At 32.2% G+C, this 27,662-nt stretch overlaps 4 protein-coding genes across 5 annotated transcripts in view; 2 read left to right on the forward strand and 2 right to left on the reverse strand.

Moving 5' to 3' along the window:
- LOC116413635 (autophagy protein 5) lies at nt 1-10,322 on the reverse strand. 2 transcript variants are annotated; one of them, XM_052901764.1, is made up of 5 exons: nt 10,284-10,322; nt 1,495-1,700; nt 644-768; nt 360-560; nt 1-224 (listed from the first exon to the last, which is right to left on the reverse strand). In XM_052901764.1, exons 1-5 carry the CDS (start codon nt 10,305-10,307, stop codon nt 118-120), a joined length of 663 nt encoding a protein of 220 aa, XP_052757724.1. In that variant the 5' UTR covers nt 10,308-10,322; the 3' UTR covers nt 1-117. The 2 variants fall into 2 exon arrangements, with proteins under 2 accessions (XP_052757724.1, XP_052757723.1); XM_052901763.1 differs by lacking the exon at nt 10,284-10,322 and adding an exon at nt 2,757-3,126.
- LOC116413636 (protein-serine O-palmitoleoyltransferase porcupine) lies at nt 3,766-6,650 on the forward strand. The gene has a single exon (XM_031913938.2). It carries the CDS (start codon nt 3,970-3,972, stop codon nt 5,332-5,334), a length of 1,365 nt encoding a protein of 454 aa, XP_031769798.2. The 5' UTR covers nt 3,766-3,969; the 3' UTR covers nt 5,335-6,650.
- On the reverse strand, nt 6,668-7,811 carry LOC113522584 (DNA repair protein XRCC2-like). The gene is made up of 2 exons (XM_052901765.1): nt 7,252-7,811; nt 6,668-7,147 (listed from the first exon to the last, which is right to left on the reverse strand). Exons 1-2 carry the CDS (start codon nt 7,536-7,538, stop codon nt 6,688-6,690), a joined length of 747 nt encoding a protein of 248 aa, XP_052757725.1. The 5' UTR covers nt 7,539-7,811; the 3' UTR covers nt 6,668-6,687.
- The window catches only part of LOC113517151 (ATP-dependent helicase brm), a 23,898-nt gene continuing 4,756 nt past the window's right edge, over nt 8,521-27,662 (forward strand). The window contains exons 1-22 of the mRNA XM_052901762.1: nt 8,521-9,244; nt 14,627-15,198; nt 15,711-16,041; nt 16,426-16,515; nt 16,627-16,727; nt 16,926-17,064; nt 17,816-18,005; nt 18,381-18,519; nt 18,637-18,811; nt 19,781-19,888; nt 19,990-20,110; nt 20,492-20,630; nt 20,871-20,952; nt 21,553-21,710; nt 22,428-22,605; nt 22,987-23,229; nt 23,548-23,714; nt 24,297-24,485; nt 25,726-25,884; nt 26,156-26,327; nt 26,562-26,671; nt 27,436-27,556. Coding sequence (XP_052757722.1) covers nt 8,786-9,244; nt 14,627-15,198; nt 15,711-16,041; nt 16,426-16,515; nt 16,627-16,727; nt 16,926-17,064; nt 17,816-18,005; nt 18,381-18,519; nt 18,637-18,811; nt 19,781-19,888; nt 19,990-20,110; nt 20,492-20,630; nt 20,871-20,952; nt 21,553-21,710; nt 22,428-22,605; nt 22,987-23,229; nt 23,548-23,714; nt 24,297-24,485; nt 25,726-25,884; nt 26,156-26,327; nt 26,562-26,671; nt 27,436-27,556 — 4,143 coding nt within the window. The 5' untranslated portion in view covers nt 8,521-8,785. The remainder of the gene's footprint in view (nt 9,245-14,626; nt 15,199-15,710; nt 16,042-16,425; nt 16,516-16,626; nt 16,728-16,925; nt 17,065-17,815; nt 18,006-18,380; nt 18,520-18,636; nt 18,812-19,780; nt 19,889-19,989; nt 20,111-20,491; nt 20,631-20,870; nt 20,953-21,552; nt 21,711-22,427; nt 22,606-22,986; nt 23,230-23,547; nt 23,715-24,296; nt 24,486-25,725; nt 25,885-26,155; nt 26,328-26,561; nt 26,672-27,435; nt 27,557-27,662) is intronic.

The raw sequence follows: 27,662 nt of genomic DNA on the forward strand, positions 1-27,662 counted from the left end.
TTATTTTAAAAGTATATATTGGGTATATTTATTCATCTAAGAAAGTTGTCTTTATAAATATTAGTAAAATTATATTTTTTCCTTATAACAAATAAATTTACAGAATAAATATAAGTTTCAACATAAACACAAGTGTAAGAAATTGTCAGGATAACTCATATGTTCAGAAAGCCATTGTAATGGTGTGTCCAAAGGTAATACAATTCCATGGGTCTTTAATTTAACTGAAATAAATAATAATAATAATTTAATTTTCCACCTCAATCATTAGGTTAATAAAATTATGTCTTTAATAATTCCACTACCAAATGGACTAAGCCATATACTAAGGGCATTGATATTATTTAGTTTGTACATACCATTTATTCTCTCTGGATAAATTTCATTGATCATTTGCTGAAGAACTTTTCGACTACCATCAGTATTCTTAGGATTGACAAGACGTTGATTGCAAACCCCATCATCTGCATAGATTCTTATTGGAATATGTTTAAATCCTTCATTATCACCATGAGATTCCATTAGCCTTCTGTTAATGGCCCAAAATTGATCAAATTTGTCTAGAATAACATGAAATGTACATTAAATAATCTTTAGCTATGTGCTTCTAGTTACTATAAAAAAATGTGTAAACTATACCTACCATTTTGCAAACCTAACCATAACTGGTTATGGTCTTTTTTTTGCATTGTAGACATAACTTGGCCTCTGTGTTTAAGTACATCAGCCTCTTTTACAGTTGACATATAGTGAGCTTCAACTACATCTCTGTGAAATAGATTTTCAGAATGTAGATACTTTCAATTAAGCTTAGAAGCAAGATAAATTGTGAAAGTTTATGTATATATATATATATATATATTACGCCATGACATTTAAAAGGCTGAAGGGACTTGAATTACGTTTGGTACATGAGTAGGTTATATTACAACTTAACATATAAAATATTTCATATACTGATTCAAGCAAGCAAAGCCACAGAAAACAGTACCAAAATAATGGTAATTTTTTTCTACCATTATATAGAGGAGATTAAATAATAACTATATTTTTTAAGAATTCTAACAATATATATACAGTATACATGACAAATAAGAATGTCATGTGTATATAAACATAATCTCTTTGCAGTATTAATCACTATGAAATTTAGTATACACATGCTATATAGGATGGAACAAGACATAGGCTACTTTGCTATCTTGGTTAATGAACATATCCTAGGAACAGAGATGAAGTCTCAGGTAACAACTTTACAATCCACTTGAATTTATTAACAGATTTCCCTTTACAGAAACAAAGTTACCTTTTATAAATAATGCAATATCTTCTCTATATATGTAATGGATATCTCTTATATTAACTAAAGACAGATAAAACTGATAAAGAAAATTTCATATTATTAAAAAGCATTGTTCAAGCAATAAATTATGTCACATAAATACAACATATATCTTTATCAACAATTTTAATAACAACAGCATAAAAAATTACTTGTTAGGACAATGCAAGAGAATATCTTCAGGGAACTTTGTAAAGTGTACTGTCAACATCCAAGGAAGCTGTGGATCATTACCACAATAGAGATCATACAAAAAGCCTATAGGATAATGCCATTTTAATGGTTGCCCATTGTAATCCAACCACATTTCATTATCTGCATTTTCTTGAGAAATGAAGCGTAGAAAATGTCTTTTCATCTGAAAAATATTCACTGAATTAAAATAATATTACTATTCTGTTATAATTTTAATGTGTAGTATGTATTTAGTTTAAATATACTAATTAACTCTTGATTTATTTATTTGGTGAGAGTTTGTTGACTACAATTTACTACACCAGAGTCTTAAACTTTTTGCAGACACAGACCACTTTTACAATTTCACACACAATTCAAACAAAAAACAATTAATATGGATCCCTGTCAAAAAACATTTTAGTCAGGTCCTAAAACTTAGAGAAAGACAAAAAGAATTTTTAAATTACAATAAAAAGACACTTATTGGTAGTTTCATTACACTTACTACTAATTTAATGAAAAGGATGTTGCTGTTTGCCACCTGACAATGACTAAGTCAAGTTTACTATACAATTTTCTAATATTTGTATAGTTAATTGACCTTCTGCAGATCCCTGATACACATGCTATGGATCCTACCTTAAAAAACCTTGAACTACATAGTAATTTGATTAATAATTTTAAGATATTACTGTTTTTTTTTTGATGGGTGAAAATGGTAGGGATAATGGGATACCATGCCGGAGCACCAGTGAAGGGTGATAGATGAAAATGAAAACAGGCCAGTTAGCCCATCATGATGAATTCGTCAAGAATTAACCATGATAGTTTCCAGGGAGAATGGCGAGGAGGTCGACCTAGTTGGGTATATTATTAGCAATAGATATTACTGTTTAGACTCCATCTTTTACATGTCTTTGGTTGATTTAAATTGAACTCGGAAACTTTTCATTAATATTGTTATAATAAATATAGTAATAAAAATATTATTTCAAATTCTTAAAGGGGTATTAGGAAATATTCTACATTCTTAAGGGGGTAATAACACCTTATGAAAAAATGTTCGTAACTATTACTTACTAATGACAAATGTCAATTAAGCTTGTAAGACCACCTAATACCAGTGTATCACACTACAACAATTTAAGAGTAATAATAGTAAAATATCTAACAAAGAGCGTATAATTCAGACGACAACAGTAACTGTATTCCTTAATGCTAAAGATAACATACTTACCTTGTCCGTAACGAGAGGAAAATAACTTAACCTGGGTACCATGACATAAAATGGATCAGGCTGTTGAATCTCCATTATTTCTTCCTGATCTAATTGAAAACATATGGGCAGTTTTCCATCCCATATTTCACGTAGTACTTCCCTATCATTCGCCATATCGAAACTATTAGTTGCCTTTTTATCTCAGTAAATGCGATTATATATTAATATTATGAAATTAATTGATTTCTAGTATTTTCTTTTTCGTATTTAGCTATTTTGGAAAATTGTATTATATATTTTATTTTAATACAGAAATGTAAGCCTATCATATGCATATTCTATTTACTATTTTTAGAAATTTGTATGTCAATATAAAACTGATAACCACAATTGACATATTGTCAATGTCAACGGCGCAAAGTTTTTTTTTTACTTGGTGATAATGAAATGATTACCCCATCTGCGCTAATGATATACGATAACGAGGCACCAGTGAGGTGTGAAGATGAAAAGATAGATCAGTTAGCCCATCGTGACGAATCTCACAAGAAATAACCATAGTAGCAGTAAGCATTAATAATAATCCCTCCCCCCAATGGCGCAAGTTAGGTAAAGGTGATAGTTTCCAGGGGGAACCGCGAGGAGGTCGACCTGGTTGGGTATATTACTAGCAATGGGATTCTCAGTCTCCATTACTAACAATCCCTTTCCCCCCATTCATAGCAGGTTAGTGTATACAAAATGTTTGATATGTCATTCCTTCTAATTAATAAATTCCTTGTTCTTAGGAATCACCAATCAAAATTGGTGGCGACCATTTAAAATTAAAGAAAAAGAAGATTTGAAAATAATTCGAATAATCCGAAAGATTTGGGTAGTCGGATAATTAGTACCTAGTCAGATTATTTGTCGCGCATCGCTTCTTTACGCAGTTGACGCTACATATTCATTGATTCCCCAGATTGATTCTTTAGAGATAGTCTCTCTAATCTGTGGCATTAATTCATATTCATAGTAAATTAGCATCTGTTCGTTTTTGAAAATCAACATATTCTGTATTAACAACATTGAATCTAAAATAAATTACTATAAAATAGTGAATAAATCCTCACAGATAATGTTTTCTTTATACAAAAGTTATCTGACTGAAGATTCAAATAGTTTTACCTATTGGAACATAGTAAACGAAATTTAAAACAGCTATTACTCTTATTAGTAATTTGAAGATATAATGATTGGAATGTATGATACCTATGAAGAAGCAATGGATATGGAAGAAGATGATCAATACACTGAAAGTACATGGACTTACATTTTTATGTGTGGTGAACCTACTATATATGAAGGATTAAGATTCGCTAAAGATCTAATCATCGCCAATATACTTCTTCGTTTAATCATACAATCTGTAGTACTTCCTCATAATGTTCGCCATAGCTTATCTCTAGTTATTGGAAGTTTTCTTCTTTATTACAGTATTGGACCAGCATTTATATGGACAGTGGGATTGGCAACTGGTGCCTATATTTTGATAATTTTACTGTCCTGTATAATGAAAAAATTTAGGGGTTTAATAACTTCACTTTCAGTAATTGCATTTCTATTGGCATGTGAAGTTTATGTTTTAAATCCAAAAATGTGGCAGCAAATAAGAGGAGTCCAGATGATTGCGGCAATGAAAATTATATCTGTAGCAATAGAGTTAGACCGAGACCTTTATAAGTGTATGTTAAATCCTGTGGAATTTGGAGGGTATGTGTTATGTCCAGCTAATTGTATATTAGGTCCGTGGATATCATTCCATACATATAATCAATATTTAGAAGTAAAGTTTTTAAGTAAAAGATGGTTTAAAATAATTTTCATCAATCTTTTTATATCTATGCTGTTTTTAGTTTTATCTAATTGTGTCGTGCCCTGGTATATTGATGAAGAAACAACAAAGTGGCTTGTAGCATATCGTGATGCCCAAGCCTTCAGAATGTCCCATTACTTTGTATCAAGCTTGTCAGTAGTGTCAATGATTAGTGCTGGTTTTGGTCTTACTAACGATTGTCATTCAGAATTGCATGTCACTAAACCAATTTTTATTGAATTACCAAGATCTCTAGTCCAAGTTGTAATATATTGGAATATGCCAATGCACCAATGGTTGAAAAACTATGTATTCAAAACATGTCAGGTCTATGGGCAATTTACAGCCATACTTGTCACTTATGCTGTTTCTTCATTACTTCATGGATTGAATTTCCAATTATCAGCAGTGCTTTTAAGTATAGGGACCTTCTCTTATGTAGAATATAATTTTAGAAGTAAAGTAGCATTAGCCCTAGAAGTATGTTGTTTAGCCAATCCTTGTGTAAAACAGTGTGACCACAAATATAAGAAGAACAGTGTATTGACTATATTTATTAATGCTTTATTTTCTTTGATAACTGTTATTCATCTTGCTTACTTAGGAGTAATGTTTGAAGCATCTTTTTCTGTTCAAGAATCTGGTTATTCATTTTACCACACTATAAGCAAATGGGAGAATCTCAATTATTTCAGTCATGGTTTTGTAGCTTTCATGTATATAATTTACATAATGATGTAATGTGATATATAGTGTGTAGGTTATAATTAATTTTATTAATCAATTTCAAACTTGTGCCATTAACTATATTTAAGTATTTAATTATTTTATATACAGTAAATTTGTGATCTCATGTCTTATCCAGTTCCAATATATTAATAAAAGCTTCCACAGACATCAGTATTTATAAATAATAATAATTAAGGTAAACAAATACTGTTTACCTATTTTATTCCTGTACTACTATTCATGTGAGGGTGTTACCCTGAAGTGTTAATGTCAAGAGTTTTTAGATTTTATTAAAAGCACTACTTAATTTTATGAATACATTCTGTGATAGACTATTAAATTAAATTGCACAATTAGATGTAGGTATATAGATTTTTATATTTATAACATCTTTAATCTAGATATTAGTAAGAAATTTTTAATATTACTATTATTAATTATGTAGTTATGTACAATACAATGAAATAAAAAACCTTTACTACAGTATATTTATAAATAGAAGTATGCAGTCTGGGTTAACCTTTACTTGATAGTAGACCATTTTTTTTTCTCATTTGCTCGATTGTAAAAATACTAGCTCTATACCTAGTTACAAAATGTAATGTGCCCATAAAGTATGATATACTTCTTACTGTAGTGATGGAGTAAGAATATAAATATCACCAGTGGCATAAATATACCATCTGGGACTCATTATTATATATCAGCAAATTCATAGGGTAGGATTCTCTCATTGTATAAAAAAGATTCAAAGAATTGGATAGAATAACCAAGTTGCATACCTTTTCTTTGTCTTGACAGCTTATTCAGTCTAATTTGTGTATATTTTTAAGTTAATATTGTAATCATTAATTTTTTTACTAATTTGTGTAATAAATTAATATAAAATTCTACCCATGTTCGCAACATATTGGACCAGGGTTCTCCTCAGTCTGGGAGCCTATGGTATGTTATTCACACTGCCACCTTATTGTTACACTACTGAATATAATAATGATAATAAATTTGGCATAGCCCATCCTCACTACAGATATCCATTGAAGGAGCTGTAACAACAGCAGTATAATAATATTTCTTTTCTTAAAACTTGTAATAAAATTTTATTTGAGGCATCTGATCAGAATGGTAATGGTAGGCTATATAAAGAGTCCTGTGCCTAGTAGTGTGACAATAATGGTTTATTAAGGTACAGCATCTTCAACAATATAAATTATTTATAAATGTAATGCTAATAAAGTATTAAAAGAATGGTTTGGTAAATAAATAATGGTTTACTGAGCTGCTTGTTATATTCTATTATATTCAAATTATCAAACCACTTCAATAAAGAACTTTGTATTATTATATTATTTATATTCATAGAACTTAAATCCAATTAATTTTATTATCTAATATTATAAAATGTCTTTTTATACTCAATTGAGATGTTTTCACAATCACCTTATATACACCTTCCTCAAATATTAATTGTATGCGATAATCAAGTCCTTCTGTATTAGAGTTCACACATGTTTCCAGATTTGTATCCTTACTTGAATTAAAATATTCAGGTCTTGTGTAAATCACTGTTATTTTATAATCTTTCATAACTTCCTGAATAACTTTAAGTACATTTTTTAAATACATATCCATTTTTGTTATTTTAAAGCCTTGTTCGGACCAATAAAATGCTGTTAGTGTATCAAATATAATTAAAGAAATGTCTGAATGTTCTGTGAAAATGTTTTCCAAATTATACATGGTGGTGTAAAATTGAGTAGCATCATAAATTTCTAATATGTGTAAATTACTCATTGTTTCGTGAAACAAACTTTTAAATTGTTCAGAATTACATATGTATCAATTCTTTCAATCCGCATTAGCATCAGTTGTTCTTTTTTTTAGGTTTGTATTTTTGTTTCAGTAGATTCTAAAGATAAATATAGGCAAAGTTTTTTTCGAAGACATTCTACCAACGCATCGTAATTGAAATCTCCATCAGTTTTAAATATTAAAATACTTAATTGAGCACCACCTAATTTGATAGGTATTAATGCTTCACAAATCATATCTATAAGAAGTGTGGACAAGCTGATATTGCTAAACATTTCAATTACTTCGCCAAACTTTGGTCCAGATTTAAATAGAACTGGATAAAAGTTTTCGATTTTTGATTTTTTTATCAATCTTGCCAGTAACTGTACTCCAGATTCTAGTTTAATCTTGTTTGGATCCATTTATAATGATTAAACCTATTGCATATGTATCAATTCTTTCAATCCGCATTAGCATCAGTTGTTCTTTTTTTTAGGTTTGTATTTTTTTCATAAATTGAGGATAATACCTGCGATTTATTTGGGTAAGTAGCTACTAAAAAGGCTAAGATAATTATATTACTCGGTCTTAATTGGGACTATTACAATTACAAATAATTACGTTAAAGTCTAGCAAAAACTCCAAATTTTTCATAAGCAAAACTAAATCAACTGCCAAAGTAATAAAAGCATTGACTAAAACGGTGTTAATAGGATTCGCGGGGTGAATAGAAAAAATCTGCAATTTTTCTATAGATCCATTTTTTTTTACGGGTAAAAATGGTATGGTAACCCCGCCTGCGCTAACGGGATACCAGTGAAGGGCGATAGATGACAATAAAAACAGGTCAGTTTGCCCACCATGATGAATTCATCAGGAATTAACCATGATAATTTCCGGGGAGAACTACGAGGAGGTCGACCTGGTTGGGAATATTGCTAGCAATGGAATTCTAAGTCTCCATTACTAACATTTATCTATGTATTTTACCCAAAGCATATTTTAAGTATAAACATTCGAGAATTCTTGAATTGTTGATATTGAATTGATGATATACAAAATTGTAATTTTGTGACCAAATTAAAATATTAGGATATGTTTAGAAATATGTCTAATATGGTGGAAATCGCTTGTAATAACTCTGAATCTGACATGATTGACTGGTTTTACATTTTACTTTCATCTCTTTCTTTCCAAAACTTCAGAGTAAAAACAGGTCAGAATTCATCAGGCCCGGGGAGAACTACGAGATGATATTCATCTAAGTCTCCATTACTAACATTTAATGTAACATATTTTAAGTAAATTCGGAGAATTCTTGAATTGTTGATATTGAATGGACATAAAAGAATCGACTCTATGGCTAATAGTTCCTCTAACTAATCTGTGGTCTATGTGGCTTAAAATAAAAAAAAAAATAGAAAGCTTCTTCATTCTATCCATTCCGAGTTTAGATTTTGTGATTTTTTTAATTGATTTCATAATAAGTGTTTTATAGTCAATTTTAATTCAGAAAATAGAGCTTCACTTACATAGTTTCTCATATCCTAAAGACGATTTCTTAAATACTTGACAAGTATTGATAAAATTGGTGGTTCTGTGAATTCATTCGGAAAAATGATCTATAAATAAGTGTAAATCATCAAATTAATGTTTAAATTGAATAAAGATGGCTAGTCCGTCTCCTCAGAGTAGTCCCATGCCGCCTCCACAAGCACCGAGTCCAATGGGCCCACCAACACAGAGCCCGGCACCGCCACAATCACCGCATAGTCCATACAACCAACAACATGTAAACGGCCCACCTCCGTCACACTCATCAGCGCCTATGCCTAATCATATGTCTCCATCTGGTCCTCCTTCGCATCCTATTGGCCCAAATACAAATGGTCCACCTCATCAACAACATCCAGGTATGCCCCCTAGTGGACATCAAATACCTCCACATATGGTTGGTCCTCACATACCTGGCCCTCCTGGTCACCCAATAGGACCAGGTGGAGCACATCCTCCAGGTCCAAATGGTCATCCTAATATGCCTGGAAATCCACCACACCCAAATATGCCTGGCCAAGGACCACCACATGGATATATGCAACATCAAATTGGACATATGCCTCCTGGTCAGGTAACTATGATATATATTAGTTTTCTTTTAATTTATAAAGTCTTATAGTTTTTTGTTAAATATTGTTATAATGTTATAGTGATAGGGTCACAACACTTTTTACTTTTTGGCTTTTTTGTGACTCGCTACATAAAAATAGTGGAGAAACAATATTCTAGATTAATATAGGATAACTTCTTACCTACATACCTAGTATGTAATATGCAAGCAAAGCTACAGGATTGCACAAGTATTTAAATAAGTAAATACTTTAGTTTTCAGGTATGATAAGTGTTATAAATTTATTAAAATGAAAAGTTTTACAAGAAAATTAATGCATAAAAGTTTTTGATTATTAAATAAAGGCCCATAAATATCTTTAGCTATCATGATTGTATCTTTTATAATAGTGGTAAATTCATTACTCAGGGATTGTATGTGTTTTGGTTGAGGTAAAAGGCCTCCTTCATGTTTCATATGCACAGTGTACACTATGGGTATATTTAGATTCTTTTTTACCCAGTCACAACTGTTTCCTGAAATATTGTCTGTTCAAAATATTACACAGTAATTAGAAAAGTATTCTATATATTTATATATCAATTAAATTGATAATTATATTCATTTCAAGACCTTTAAGAATAAATATTATTATAAACTTACACATTCGTACAGTTTTATAGAGTACCCAGTACTTATTTCTATTCTTAGTGTTTCTCACTCTATTTTTTTTCATATAAATCTGTTTTCTTAACTACTGTACAATTTAATATCTATCACTAAAAAATTTTAAGAACCAGAGATTTAGACCTAGTAACTTTTGTTATTTTTCAACTGACTTCAAAAAGAAGGTTCTCAATTTTGTTGTATTTTTTATATGTTTGTTACCTCATAACTCTGTCAGTTTGTTCCCATAGAAACTTTATCAAAATCAGTTCAGTAGTTTAGATCAAAACAACTGGTTTTATCAATAGATTTTTTTTTGTAGGATACAATTTAACAGATCTAAATAACTAACAGGTCTTCATGTGTGTCATAGTTAGAACTTTTTGATACATACATAAATAACTTGCTGTACTTCCATATGAGTATGTAATATTGTGTTCTTGATACACTCGGTAACATGCAGATCTTATAATTTCTAACTGTCACAAAATAAAGTATATATTATAAATAATCAATGTATAAAATATTTTTTAAGTATATAGCTTTTGTTTATTTTAACAAAAATCTTATCACACTTGATCACACCAATTGCTTAGTTGTCAATTACTCACACTAGGATATCTTTGTTATCAGAAACCAGACAACATTTTCGTTTTCACTGAGAAATTTCCCATAATGAAAGTGTACCTCAATACTAGTTTCCATTTAGTTGGTATGTCAGAGAGGTGTTTTTTGTCTGGGCCTATAATAACTAAATATGCTTATGACTGTAACACCAGATAGGGTAATCAGTCTCTTTATTGCTGTAGTAGTCTACAGTATGTTTTCAACAATATCCATTTCTTAGAACTAATGTGTTGGTATTCAGTAATCAGGATCTAAGTATTATTTTTTTCATAGAAAAAAATCTTTACATTATCAAAAACTAAAAGAAATAAAATTCTTAAGAAAGAGAACAATCTGTATTTGTACTAACAGCAATATATAGTGTAATTGTGTAAGATCATTAATAATAATAATCGTTATTAATGTTATATTAGGGTATCTCTCAGCGGAAAGCCATATGGAAAGAGGAGTTGCACGGAAGGTTCTTTAAAGCACTTCACGGGCCGTATGTCAACATGAAGACCTCTGTGCACTGGCTACATTCGGTGATCTCTTCGGAGAGACCCAGGGTTTTGTCTGTGCAATACAGTATCAGGTGGTTAAGACGAACAACTACCGAAAACACATTCTGAAGGATGGCACTGAGGACATCTGTCGGGCATGTAGCCATCCCAGAGAGTCACTCAGACATGTGCTTTCGGGTTGTTCAGCTCTTGCCAACACTGAGTACTTGCACAGACACAACCAGGTATCTAAAATACTCCATTAAGAGCTAGTTATGAAGTACAGCTTCGTAAATGAGAGGTTGCCGTACTATAAGTACGAGCCCCTGCCAGTCCTCGAAAGCAACAGCGTCAGGCTCTACTGGGACCGATTCATCATCACGCGAACAAACCTGATATCGTGGTGATGGATCGGGCACTCTCGAGGGTGTTTTTGGTGGATGTCACTATACCGTATGACGAGAACCTCGTGAAAGCCGAAACCGAGAAAAAGAGAAAATATCTCGACCTGGCTCACGAGATGACCAAAATGTGGGGGGTGAGGTCCACCGAAATCATTCCAATCGTTTTGTCGGTGAACGGTCTTATCCCAACCAGTCTGAAACAATATCTCAGACGGTTGGGATTCCGAGGCGGCTCACTCCTGGGAAAGATGCAGAAAGCGGTGCTCTTTGATACTGCCCGCATTGTACGCCGGTTTCTTTCCCTGGGGCCCTGAACCCCGGCCGATTGTGCTTCTGCCGGGGATTAGTTTGTCATCTCCTCTCCTTAAAAGGGGAGATGTGAATTTTTTTAAAAATTAAATAATAATAATTGTTATATCACAAAGTGCTCGAGATTGTTATTTTTTTTTTAAGTTTATGGAAATTTATTTATTTTTTCTATAAAAAATAATGTAAAATTTTTCTGAAACTATATTAATGATATATAACTAACACTACGTTTAAAAAATGAATTTCGATAATAAACATTTCATGCTTAATGTAAATGTGAGAATGCAACTGTTAACAAAGTTTTAGGTATTCTTGAATCAGATTCAAACTCATGGATTATAACTGATACCTTATGATAATTGCCTTATGAATATATAATGAATAGATTATACTTCTGAGCATTTTTGCTTTTAATAGATATTTGATAGTCATAACTACAGTCTATAACTACTTTTACTAGTATTTATTACCATCACATGTTCATTACTAGGGTATTCCATGCCACATCCATAAGGTATGGTAATTAATCTATTACCAAAGCCTTTTAAAGTAATGAATGCCATCAAATTTGTGGCAATATTGTTTAGAAAATTAGATAAAGCTGTAGTTTCTTCTTCCGAAAGTGATCTATTACCAAGGTATATTGAGTCACATTCTTTTTCTCCTGCTAAAAATATAACATTATTTTTAAATATATATATCTGGTCTGCCATAATTGTGACCTCTGTCTGCAGAGTGCTAAAGGCCACACATTATTGGCCTTCATTAAGCAGTCTGTGCCTGATAAGCCACTACAAGTGAATAAATGTCTGAAGTTTTCAGGAACTATTCCTTTGGATTCTATTAGAATTATGGAACTCGTTCTTGTAGGACTTCAGGGATAGTGATTGGATGTCATTATTTTGAATAATTTGTGACGCAATACCATATGATAATAATAGATATGTTCTACTGGCTAGCTATACAATTAGTATTCATCAAAGTGATGAGTATGTGTAAATTATTTTTTACTTTTTTAATGCAAGAAACATCTTTCACTGATAACTAGATTCTAAGCATTGATAAGAAGATTGATAAGAACAGTCATTATTTCAATTGTAAGGAAATGTAAGGAATCGGAAAAACACATGAGCATTTGACTAATCTTTTAGTTAGAACTTTTGGACACTGATGGTGAATCTTGTTATTACTGATTGATAGAAATCTCATGTGGGAATATTCGGAACTGTACTAATACTAACAATATATTGATTCAGAGAAATACCAATTTCTGTCAATATTGACACCTATTGCAATCTTTTGTAATTCATCCATTTCATATTTGCAAGTTCTTTGTGGAAAGAATATCCTCCTGTTTTTTGCCCAAAATCTCTGAAATAATGTATTAGAATTACTTAGAAATGAATAGCACAAATTTAACAGTTTCTTTATGGTATCTGCTATAATTTTTACACAAGATACTTAAAATGTTATTAGGAGTGGCAACGCATAACTAGTACCGTGGGTATGGCATTTATGATGTGTTTATGTCTATTAAAGAAGAATCACTACTTTCTGTGGTTCAAAACATTTTCTCATGTTAATTAATTTTTTTTAAATATTTTCTTATATTTCATTTACATTCTTTACATTTCATTACAAATCCATATTCAGAAAACTACAAAATTTCTCCAATTTTAATGTATGAAAAACAACTGAGTAGTACCTCTTTCATACTATATGAATATCCATCTGGATTTAAAATTGGTAGAAAATAAAAATCATAGTAATTTAGTAATATTCCTAATTGATACATGTTTTCTAAAATCTTGCCTATAAAATTAAATACAACTCCTGGAGATAAATGGTCACTGCCTTGTTCTCCACTGACTATGAAGACTATTGGTTTTCTAAATCCCTTTGTTATTGTTAATATAATTACTTCCCTTTTCTCATAAGTGTTCGTGATGACTATCTTTCTTAGGATAGGATATATTTTCATCATTTTTTCAATCCATAATAATATATTTTCCCAATTGTAAAACACATCTTTACCATGAGCATTAGACTCGTTATTTATTTTTGGATTGTTTATTTCTTCTAATCTGTAAATATAAACAGATCTAAGATTTATCTTTATTAAATATGCAATTGTAATTTAATGAATACCTACAGATAATTAGTTTCAACGAAGTTGTATTCAACATCATTCTCTTTGAGTGTACTCTCAAAATCATTCTTACAACAGTCGTTGACAATAACATCCATCGGTAACGCGGCATCATTCGTTACGCCATTAAGAAACACTACGGATTCATTTTTTGTATGCAGTTTGTACAAGATTGCTCTTTCATGAGAATTAAAAGCAGTAATTTCGTATAACGAATAGGATACATTATGTTCAGCTAAGATCAGGATCCATTTAAATAATACAAAGAAAAAAGTCACGAATTTTTTCATTACCACGTTGTTAGATGATAATTAGATTTCACTATGGCTATGACTATGTATGAAAATTGAATAAGTGCCGTATATTTATAGAATGATCAATATTGCATCTATATGATTTATAAATACATAGTCATTAATATGACTGCTACCTATGGTAGTATTAAGATACTACTATTGCAACCATAGACTTAGTATAATGTAATTTCGTGCAACAGTTTACATATAAATATTGTGATCATATTCTGTTTGTGCATGAGAGATCCATGATCATAGATAGGTGAAAAGAAAATTATGATTACTTATCCTCATATCATTTAGATAATCATGATAGGTATATATGTAATAATCTTCATATAAGTTACGCAGATTGTTACATGTACCAGCTGTTGGGTGTGCATGGAATCATCATTTCTATTTAGTTATAAATTGTTCTTTAATTCTCTGGTATCAAACAAGCTGTAACTAACAAATTGTTTAATAATTAGGCACCAATGCCCATGGGAGGCGGACCCCCACCTCCAGGAAACGCCCCACCGGGACCTCCAGGAGGTCCATTGCCGCTATCAGGTCCGCCGCCACATGGTGTTCATCCTCAAGGCATGCCACCGAGCGCCCCATCTCATTTGCCACCACACCATGCTATGATGCCGGGACAAGGCCCGCCGCCACATGGCCCAGGCCCCGCCTACGGTCACGCTCCACCTGCACCAGGAGCAGGATCATCGGCCCCGCCTCCAGGCCAATCGGCTCCGGGGCAGCCACAACCCGGCGCTCAACAGCATCCGCCTGCTGCACAAACTCCGCCGCACGGACAAGTTCCACCTCCGTCCACTTCTTCCGCTAACGGTGGTCCACCTTCATCATCACCGATGCAGGGTTCCCTACCGGCACCTGGACCTGACAACTTAAACGCTTTGCAAAGAGCCATAGATTCTATGGAGGAGAAAGGTCTCCAAGAAGACCCGAGATATTCCCAACTACTCGCCTTGCGAGCACGTTCGAATCCTCAAGATCCTAATAAGGGGCTGTTCTCTAATAATCAACTCTGTCAACTTAAGTAAGTATTTACTTTTTTTTTATACAACTTAGAATGGCAAACAAGCTGACGGCCCACCTGATGGAAAGTGGTAACCGTCGCCTATAGACATGAGCAGTACCATGGACATAACAGAGTATACTGTTTCGCCCATAATAACCCCCATACGTTGCCATTCCTGAGGACTCAGATGTTATTCCTCTTTACCCTTCAAACCGAAACACAGTCATGCAAACACAATTGCTTCACAGTAGAAATACTTAAAACGTTTTTAAAACGAATCTTAGCAAATAAGTTTCAACAAAGTAATAATAAATATTAAAATTTAAATTTAGTATTTCAGATTTCGATTTAAAATATGAAACATCTGTTATTTTATATTTTGTAATGTATTCCTAGATATGTGTAAAAAGCTAAACTTTTTAAAGAATCATCAGGGATATAAAAAATGAATCTTCGTTTTCCAAAATTTAAAGATGAGGCAGTAATCATCAGATTTCGGTCCCTTTTATCCATCTATTTTGTATTTTAAGGGCCCAAATAACTGCATACCGCAACCTGGCCCGCAATCAGCCCATTCCACAAGAAACTGCAATGATGGCTGCGGGTAAGCGGCCTGGTGTGGCTCCTCCCGAGTGTCCGACGCCACCGTCCCAGTCGCCATACGGGGAGGGTCAAGGGCCACCGCCGACATCGAACGCGGGCGCGGCGGGGGCGGCGGGTGCCGCCGGCGCTACTGGCGGCAAAGCAGGCGGCAGCGGCGCGGGCGACGCGCGCGGCGGCGGCGGCGCCCCGCCTACGCCGCTGCCTATGACCGGCCAAATGGCACCTCCGACCCAGCCAACGCCTCCGCTTGTTAATCCGGTATTTGTTTGACATTTTAATTTCCTAATTATTATTTATTTACAATTCTTTTTTTTATTTATTTTTGTCATTTTTTAATATATAATGCCAGTTGGTGAGTATATAATTGTTACCACTGGACTGGATATAGTTAAAATTTTACACTAGAATAAGTTTTTAACTGTCGTTAACAGTTTATTAGAAATAGAAAAATTTAAAATACAAAATAAAAAATTATTGAAATCTCAATAAACTGATGAAAAATGTTTTGATCAATATATTGAATAATTTTAGTGTCCTGAAGTTTCGATTGTTTTTCTTATTTTGTATTTTAAGCATTTTCAGGGGCATTTAAATTTTTTACTTTCAAGCGATATTTCATTTTAATATTTTTGTTTGTAATAGCCGATGGCCGGTGGTCCGCCCCTGCGCGGTCCTGCACCGCTGCGTCCTCCGGGACCTGGCATTCCTGCACAACCGAATCAACAACAGCAGGTATTTCACAATCATACTCATATTGGTTTAGTTTTATTTTTTTTTATAGATTTTCTGAGTGTAATAGTCTAATAGGAGTATTGTTTTTAATTCTGTATTTGATATTTGCAGCCTGGCGTACCGATCCCCGGCGCTAAACAAAACCGTGTGACAAGCATACCCAAACCAGTTGGTATTGACCCAATACAACTATTAAATGAGAGAGAAAATAGGCAAGTATTTTGATTTAAAAGAGTAGCTTTTATATTATTTTATTAACATCATTGTTAAAAAAAAAATTATGCTGAAATTTACAATCAACAGTTTCATTAATTAGAATTATATACAATAATATAGTTTTTATAATTCATGTTATATGTACTATTGCGACTATTGTTACCATAACGTCATGCATTTTTTTTTTCTAATAGAATTGCTGCCCGTATCGCTCACCGTATGGAAGTGCTATCCAATTTACCGGCCAATATACCCGACGACCTTCGTTTGCAGGCTCAAATTGAACTAAGAGCTTTACGTGTTCTGAATTTCCAAAAACAATTGCGTGCAGAGGTATTTATTATACAATAGTTATATTTTTTTTATTTACGTAATATAGTATAAATGCAAGGTAATAATTATTATAATATGCGCAAGTCTGATTCATTTGTATTATACGAAGTTATTAGTCTCTGAACTTATAACTGGACTTTATAAGTCGTTGTTGTTGTTGTGCTTGTTACAATATAGATACAAAAAGTTATTTTTTCTTTAAATTCAATTCAATTGATATTGTAGTAATGTGGCGGCGGGTTAAAAACCTTTTTTGTAACATTAAATGCAATATCTATTTATTTAAATATTTTATTCTTTTTACTTTTTATTACAACTATGTTTCCGAGTCGCAGCGCAGCAGAAAGAGAGACCATAGAGTAGATTACAAAGCATAGCCTAATATCAACAGATTATTACATCTGTTTCACAGATAATATATTAGGTACTTAACAGTAGTATCAGCCGTTAACTGTCCACTGCTGAACATAGCCTCCTCCAAAAGTGGGGTTTACTTGTCGTTGCCACGCTTGGCATGCAATTTGGCTTTTTGGAGATATTTTAAGAGGGACGCTGCTGCCCATCTCTCGACCCTTAAGTTCCCTTAGTCGTCTCTTACGACACTCACGGGAAAGGAAGGTGTAGCCCACTCTATGGTGGGATCTACACGACACATACCTGTTAAAAACAATACTTGTGTTAAATTTATTGTCTTGTTTTTTTCTTTAATGGGACACATATTCGTATTAATTTAGATAAGTTTTAATATTAGATATTGGGCCAAGTTCGTCGCGATACGACGTTAGAAACGGCGGTTAACATTAAAGCATACAAACGAACTAAACGTCAAGGGCTGCGGGAGGCACGCGCCACTGAAAAATTAGAGAAACAACAGAAACTCGAAGCCGAGAGGAAACGCCGACAAAAACATCAAGAATTCCTTCAAACAGTTCTTCAGCACGGTATTATTTATTATTATTACTACCATGATATATTAATAACATATTATCGCTGTTATTATTTAAAAATCGTACAGAAAAGTTGCATTATCAGCGAGTAACATGGGCTATATTTTCAAACAAACAGTCTGCAAAGTCGAGTGGATCATTTGGGTAGATACTACTGACCTTATCTATTACTCTCTTTAAATGTTAATGCTCTCTCATTCTATAGAGTGTCAATACTACATTTGCTGACTGTAGCTCCAACTATAATAATTTCGACGTTCTATTTACCACTTTTGAACTATACGCCCCTGGTATTATGTACGCTATTAATTACTAATTTGAATTTTTCCATATATATATTAATATGAAGGCTGTTTGGAATTATTTTAGCCAAGGACTTCAAGGAATACCACCGTAATAACGTAGCAAAGACTGCTCGTATAAACAAATCTATAATGAACTATCATGCGAATGCTGAACGTGAGCAGAAGAAGGAACAAGAGCGTATTGAAAAAGAACGTATGAGGCGGTAAGGATAATACCTTTGTTGTGAGAAGCCTATTTTAACTTTTTTTTTAAGCAACTTAGAATGATAAACTTAATCTAAGATCAAAAATAATGTTTTGCAAAAAAATTTTTCTTTCAGCTTGATGGCTGAAGATGAAGAGGGTTACCGTAAGCTCATTGATCAGAAAAAAGATAAGCGTCTCGCATTCTTGCTCTCGCAAACGGACGAGTATATCGCGAGTCTTACCGAGATGGTCAAACAGCACAAACAAGAGCAGCGTAAGAAGCAACAAGAGGAAGAGCGCAGGAAGAGAGTTAGTAATCTATAAATAACATTTAAACATTTCATTCATTGTCATCACCTAACACTATACCTGCTTATTGTCAGACAGACTAACTGCATTATGAAATCTGAAAAAAAAAAAACCGGTTAAGTGTATTTCTAATACGAAATAGACGCCTTATAGTTCTTATTATTGACACAACAATTCATAATTTCTTGTTTTAGATTATAATTGTGGTTGAAAACTGACCGCACAACTAAGTTTGTTTTTAGAGGTGATTGATAATTTCTCAAAAATGTTGTTAGTTAGAAAAGTCTTTGTATTTTTCCTGTAATATTTACATATATCTTTATAAACTGTAATCATTTCAATTTTTTTTTTTTTTGCTTCACAATCTAAAAGTTATAAAACTATTATACAGCCTAAAATACATAAAATTCTATTTTAAAATGTACAAATAATGCACATTCATGTGATATCTTATCCACACTAGGTAGGTCAATTTTGAAATTTTGAGTATCTGCTTTAGACAAACAAAATAAAAATATTTTTTCAATTACTTTTATTGCAATATGTGCAGGCTAATGATATGTAAAACTGTTCCAAATTTCAAGTGAGTAACATCAGTAGTTGCGGGGATATAATGCTGTGACAAACAGACAGATTTACAAAGTCGCAACCATAAGGGTTTCTTTGTAACTTTTTAATACGGAATCCAAAAAATAAATAAACAACTCTTTCCGTTTGAAATAGGCAGACATCATAGGCTAATTGCTTCTTTCCTGACCTACTGCCATAGCTTCCTCCACATTCATATAGACTCGATGGTCTCTGGTGCTCCTAATATAGCCTTTTTTTAATATAACTTCATTGTATACTAAAAATTTCTAAAACAAAGAAGTCACAAGTAGGGTTATTTCTATATGCTACAAATTTTACAGCCTTTAGTACAAAGATAACCTTTTATAATATATTCAAGTAAAACATATGTTGACATAGAAATCTCGGAAGAGGAAGCTTTTGGAAGGCGGCGAAATCGATGCTTTGGATGACAGCTCACAAACATCAGACTCTAGGGTCAGCGTAATGGATCCAAAAACGGGCGAGGTATAGTATTATATTTTTTTATATAAATTTTAGGTAACTTTTATTTTGAACTTATTGTGTTTGAGAATACTCATTTAACATGTGTTATTTATAATTGACAGATTTTGAAAGGCGAAGATGCTCCACTATTATCTCAACTTAAAGACTGGATGGAAGCACATCCAGGCTGGGAAGTTCTCTCGGATTCGGAAGATTCTGGCGATGATAGTCAAGATGACGATGGTTTGTATTTTTGTATATCATATGTTGAGTCTATGAACATTTTATATAGTATAAAATGTTCATAGACTCAACATATGATTTTGTTAAGAAACAAAAACACATATCTAAATTTGTTTTCATTTAGTATCTAATTTGTTTTTCGATCTGCCATTTTTCAACTGTCCATTAACGGTGAATACTGGTATAGGTTTTTATTTCGAATCTTTCACTCTTTTTCGCTAGTCGCCCCATATGATAGGCGGGAATAAATAGCATTTCTATTCACTCATCGTATTTATACTGTTACCACACAAGGTATTTCTTTATTATATAATACTTAGTCAATTTAAAGTCCTATTTAAGGTAGATATTAATAGGCATTAATATTATAAACTTGAACAGAAAAGAGAGAAAGAAGAGAAAAACACAAAGATGAAAGAAGCGATAAAGAGAAAACGGATGAAGAGAAAGCACGCGACATGATCAAAAAGGCGAAAGTTGAAGATGATGAGTACAAAACTGAAGAACAAACTTATTATAGGTAAGTATATAAATACATATATGAAGGTTGTGTACTTATTTGAAAGGAAGTAATCCTCAGTCCTACATTGTGAATGCTGCATTCGTAACTGTTCTACAGTATATCAACAAATTCAGACACTGTTTTAGCATTAAAACTAAATCTAAAGTTATAATTACATACATCATTTGATATATTAACTTTCTTATATTAAATTGTAATTTTGACGATATGCAAAACTAAAATATTTCTTTTATTCAGCATTGCTCATACGGTCCACGAGTCTGTCACAGAACAAGCTAGCATTTTGGTCAATGGAAAACTGAAGGAATATCAAATAAAGGTAAGTGATCGTAGTATCTATAGTAAAATTTATATATTTTTATTAATTTCACTCCAATGCCCCTTTTCCTTTTTAATTAAAATCGCTATTTTAACAAAATCTTTTCCCTTAAAATAGCACTCAACTCAACTCAAAATATAAATATTTATTAAAATTATTTAATAATAGTATCAGAAAAGTACTTGCAAACGAAATATTTCTGCATCGAATGGCCAGGCCTACTAGAAAAATAGTAATCAAATTTATTGATATAAATAATGTATACACATGCTATGATAGAAAAGTTAAATACATTTTACTGATAGATGAGTTTGGAACTTGGCTAAAGGTCTTGATTTTTTTTTTTTTTATACAACTTAGAATGACAAACAAGCTGACGGCCCACCTGATGGAAAGTGGTAACCGTCACCTATAGACATGAGCAGTACCATGGACATAATAGAGTATACTGTTTCGCCCATAATAACCCCCACGCGTTGCCATTCCTGACGACTCAGATGTTATTCCTCTGTACGCTGTAAATTCACGCCATATCCTACCCTTCAATCCGGCTTGATGTTTCCGGCCTTTCATATTTAAAATAAAGCACTTACTTTCTAGGGATTAGAATGGTTGGTCTCGTTGTTTAACAACAACCTAAATGGCATCCTGGCAGATGAGATGGGTCTTGGCAAAACTATTCAGACAATCGCGCTGGTCACCTATCTCATGGAGAAAAAGAAAGTCAACGGACCTTTCTTAATTATTGTACCACTGAGGTAAATTTTACTTACGATGTGTGTTCTTTAGATTTTTTTTTTAATAAAATCGTCCCCTAATTCTAAGTCAACAATTTTATGATTCTCTGACGATGGTTTTGTATCAAAATGTACCCTATGCTTGAAAATCATAAGCCTCAATTTTTACAATCGATTTTACTCATTATATTCTTATTTTTCTTATTGGGTTTTATGTAATTCAATTCAATATAATTTTTTTAATTATACAAATATGAATTTGAAAAAGTATATCTATCTATATATATATATATATATATATATATATATATATATATATATATATATATATATATATATATATATATATATATATATATATATATATATATAAAGGTTGTTATCTTGAGATATAACATTTACTAGAAAAAAATTTTAGGGGTGGGTCACCCTTATTATTGAGGGGTATTAAAAATAGATGTTGGCCGATTCTCAGGCCTACCTAATATGCACACAAAATTTCATAAAAATCGGTAAAGCCGTTTCGGAGGAGTTTGGCAACAAACACCGTGACACGAGAATTTTATATATAAGATAAAGCGTTGACTGTGTCAATATTGATACTTCTCTCACATATCACAAGAAGTTTCACTCCAATATTTTATTATTATACATATGACAATAATTAAAATCAACAAGAGAAAATATATGTTTAGTTGTATATGCAGGGCTGCTTTTGAGTATTATATTATCTTACAGTACGCTATCCAACTGGGTACTAGAGTTCGAGAAGTGGGCACCGACCGTCACGGTGGTGTCGTACAAAGGCTCGCCACATTCTCGGCGGCTCGTACAGACGCAGATGCGTTCCACCAAGTTCAACGTCCTTCTCACCACTTACGAATATGTTATCAAAGATAAAGGAGTCCTGGCTAAGGTAACCCACAATTCTTTATGTACATAGAATTTAAAAGATATGAATTTAAATTAATTTCTTATTTTTGTTTGTTTGATGAACGTAGATTTTATTGTTAATTTAAAACCATTTAAAGTTGACCTTATTTATAATCTATAATAATTTAAAAAAAAATATCTATGGAATGGAACTATCATGGAAGTAAAGCTTTTCAATAATTAAAAGTGATTATATGTATTAATAAACAACTTATTATTACGTAATTTATATATAAAAATAAATACAGAAAATGAAGAACCTCCTCTTTTTTGGAGTTATTTTCCCAAATAATCTTATAAATAAAACTTTATCATGAACATGATGGGTCCTATTAACCAAACCGGATTCATATTGTTCCAACAGGTGCAATGGAAATATATGATAATTGACGAGGGTCACCGAATGAAGAACCACCACTGCAAGCTGACACAGGTGCTGAACACGCACTACGTGGCGCCGCACCGGCTGCTGCTCACAGGCACGCCGTTGCAGAACAAGCTGCCCGAGCTCTGGGCGCTGCTCAACTTCTTGCTGCCCTCCATCTTCAAGAGCTGCTCTACATTTGAACAGTGGTTCAATGCCCCTTTCGCTACCACCGGTGAAAAGGTGATTTATTGGCAACTTAGTATACTATTTGTTTATTTAAATAACATCATTGACTGAAATTTATGTTACTACTGAAACTATATTTATGTTTTAAAACAATTTAAAAGTAAAGTAGTATTTTCAAATGGAATTTCTATGGATCGATAAACAGTTTTTATGATTCCACAAAAAAAATTACAGCCGTGTGAACATATTTGTTTTATTAAGATACTCGCGTCACCTGTCTTTATCTACATCTGTGATTATATACATGGTGTGCTCCATCTACTGATGGAATGTATGAAATCCGTATGGTATGAAAAATCTGAAATCTCCCAGGTGGAGTTGAATGAAGAAGAAACAATTCTTATTATTCGTCGTCTGCACAAAGTGCTGCGTCCCTTCTTACTGCGGCGGTTGAAGAAAGAAGTAGAGAGTCAGCTACCTGACAAAGTCGAGTACATCATCAAATGTGACATGAGCGGCCTCCAGCGCGTACTGTACAAGTGAGTACAATACTATGTATATTCTTGACATGGTTACAAAGAACATATCTAAATACTCAGTAAATAAAACAATCTAAATATAAGTTATGATTTCTTCTTAGAATAGTTTCTAGATTTATGCTACATATTCAACTCTTCATTGTTGGTTATTTTGCATAATGAGTGTGATTTATAGACTACACTGCTATAATAAATCAATAATAATATAAGATTGACCTCAACCGATTACCTAACTTTGTATTTCGAACTTTTAATGGAATATAAGATTAAGTTCCACAAAAAAAAAAGACTAGTTGTGGCAAAATCATTTATTTTGATTTGAAAACTGACTACTGAACCGGTTATGATAAAATTTCTTTAGGACCAATCTGTAAGTATATCCTTTTAGTAAAAAAAAAAATTCAAATTGTTTTACAACTGATGAAACTATTAGGTAACAAACATAAAAAAAAATACAACCGATTTGGAAACCTTCTTTTTTTGTAGTTGATAATATTTACGTAATTGGATGATATTTTTTATTTCTATCTTGATTAAACGGATTCTATAATTTATTATTAATTGCTGTCAACTATTTCTCAGACATATGCAGTCGAAGGGTGTGCTCCTAACCGATGGCTCGGAGAAAGGCAACAAGGGCAAGGGTGGCGCTAAAGCGCTTATGAACACTATTGTGCAACTCCGTAAACTTTGCAACCATCCATTTATGTTCCAACACATTGAGGAGAAGTTTTGCGACCACATTGGTACCGGCGGCGGCGTCGTTACTGGGTAAATATTTTTAGCTTACACTTGACTTTTTTTTTTCAATTTTCACGTCAATATGTTGACAAAGATAGAGAATAATGAATTTTAATAAGATTTTATATAGAAATTATACCTAAAACTAACTTTTATCTGAACCTTATGCAGAAATAACTTTTTGTTTTAGTCTTATAGATTATAGTTATTGCCCACTACTTTGTCCGCAAAGAATTCAATTGTATTACAATCAAATCAATATCTGCAACATCTCGCCCCTCTTGACCGCACACCATGCATGCACCTAATAAACCTACTGATTACATAAAATGAGTTTTTTTTATCGAATCAATAGTTAATTACTTGTCATAATATATCATTTGTTATAATACTAGAACACACCCTCTTGACCATAGGAAAATACTATTTTAAAAAAGATACAATATTTCTTAGCAAAAAACTCAATCTAAAACTTAATATTTACAAGTTCTAAACAAGTTATACGAGTACTTTATCACAATCATAGGGGTGAAACTTTTATATTTCTGACTTCAAAAATAACAGACACCCTATACAAATTTTCAGCCCTTTAGGGCTGAAATTTTCAATAACGCTGAAGAATATTTATTTGTAATGTACAATCTAAAACTCGTGTTTCTTATTTCTAGATTTAGTTAGATCTCAAATACAAACCCCTAAAGGAGTGAATTGTTCAATATTTTACAAAATAGAATTGTATCATATTGATAAAATATTACATAATCAGAAATCTAAAACTAATCTTCCTTATTTCTAGATTCAATAAGAACTAACCCCTAAAAGAGTGAATTGTTCAATATTTTACAAAATAGAAATGTATCACGGAGTTCATTAAATAATTATTATAATATCTCACACTATATTTCAATTTAACATTTTTTATAATATTTTTTTTAAATTTGTTTAAAATATAATAATCGACGTATTGTATACGTCGATTATTTTTAGGACATAACTTGTAGTGAACCATTGTTTCCTATCTAAACTGTAGCATACCTTAAAACTATAATAATATATTGTATTCAATAATTTCCATATTAAGCCATCGATATTTCATCAATAACACTTATCCCTAATAATTTTGCATACCAAATGTGTAATTATAATATGCAGCAAATTCGGAAAAGAAATATTTCTAAAATCAATTACTAGTTCCTCTTAATGAAATCCTATTATATGTATTAAGCAATTTGTGTGACTTTTTTTTCTTTTTGCTTTTTACTCTATACAGGCCTGACTTATACCGAGTGTCTGGGAAATTTGAACTATTGGATCGTATCCTACCGAAACTAAAGAGGACTGGGCACAGGGTGCTTGTGTTTTGCCAAATGACCCAATGTATGACAATCATTGAGGATTATCTTTCCTGGAGAGGTTTCCAATACTTGAGGTGAGTTTATATTTTCAACTAAATAATTTATCATTAGGTTTTGAGGGAAAACCCATGCTTTCTAGTGGATAGTCAATGGCTGAAGTGATGACGATAAGCACTGCAGTGTTTGTTCACAGAACAAGAAACAATAAGAAAGAATATCATTAGTTTTTGTTACAATCTTTGTCAGATCCTTTTTAAATTTTATCATCCTCTTATCGATGCTAATTACCACCCTCAATTATAAAAAAAAAATCGGAAATGAGTTTCAAAGTATATTTTTACGTAGATTGGACGGTATGACAAAGGCTGAGGATCGTGGAGAGCTATTAAAGAAATTCAACGATGCTAACTCGGACTACTTCATATTCTTACTGTCGACTCGCGCCGGCGGACTTGGGCTCAACTTGCAGAGTGCTGACACAGTTATTATATTCGATTCGGACTGGAATCCGCATCAGGTAAGTCTTGGATTATTTTGGAGCAGTAGTAGTAGTAGAGTGAAGATCTAATTGTGTGATACTTCATTAAAATTATTTTAAAAAATTACATTCCATTAAAAAAGTTATATAAGTTGGAATTTTTTTTTTTATTTGATTAATTTATATTTCGAATATTTATTCAAAATACTTGACATCTTTTGTTATTATGACTATATGTAACTCTCGAGTCATACTGTTTCTAAATGTCTTCAGGATCTCCAAGCCCAAGATCGCGCGCATCGCATCGGTCAACGTAATGAAGTACGCGTCCTAAGACTAATGACTGTCAATTCGGTTGAAGAGAGAATTCTAGCTGCCGCCAGGTACTATATAAATGTCAAACAGTTTAATATACATTTTATTTCTTATTCTATTATTATTAAAAGTTGTAAACACTTTTGCCTGATTTTTTTAGTTTTAAGTTTTAGTAATATTTTATTATATATATATATATATATATATGTGTGTGTATATATATATATATATATATATATAAATTCTTTCGGACGTGAATTATACTGTGAGGATAACAAATTATACTCTGCTACTTATAGTTCCCCTTATACCCTGCCTCTTTCTCTTATAGTAATGTATCTTCAGACATTGCACTGGTCTTTTACCCTTCAAATAAAATTAAGGTAAGTCACATGAAAATTCCCACTTGACTTCTTTTTTATATTTGAGCGCGTTTGACTACAATCTAAAATGTAACACGCAAACTCAAATAATATCTATTCACTCTAGGTTTGGAAAACCCCATGTTAAAGTGCCAATGAGTGAATAGGTGAAACAACAACTATATAAGGGTGAAATTGTTCCCGGCTGATCCCGATTGATGATATTCGAAACAAATATATTACAGTTGTCATTTATTCTATGTTTGTTTTTGTTTTTATATAGAGATAAAAATTGACTAAGAGCACGTTCGACACGCAGTATTAGGGAATATTCTGTAGTCATTTACTTTGCTATGAATTTGAAAAGAGCGATCATTTTATATCTTATATATCTTGTGTAGCGTGGACAATAGAGATTGCATATAATGATAATGTAAAAGTTTTAAATTATAAATTTCCTTTGTATTTAGGTATAAATTGAACATGGACGAAAAAGTTATTCAAGCTGGTATGTTCGATCAAAAATCGACTGGCTCCGAGCGACAGCAGTTCCTGCAAAGTATTCTACATCAAGATGGAGATGATGAGGAGGTTTGATATATTTTATATAACTCTACATGATCTACAAAAAACAATGTTAAAATTGATTAAAATTATATTACAACTGAGACAGAGCATTAAAAAGATGTAAAATTTC

The sequence above is a fragment of the Galleria mellonella genome, unplaced genomic scaffold, assembly GCF_026898425.1.
Source record: "Galleria mellonella isolate WM207_F2 unplaced genomic scaffold, CSIRO_AGI_GalMel_v1 utg797, whole genome shotgun sequence".
NCBI classification, from domain to species: Eukaryota; Metazoa; Arthropoda; class Insecta; order Lepidoptera; family Pyralidae; genus Galleria; species Galleria mellonella.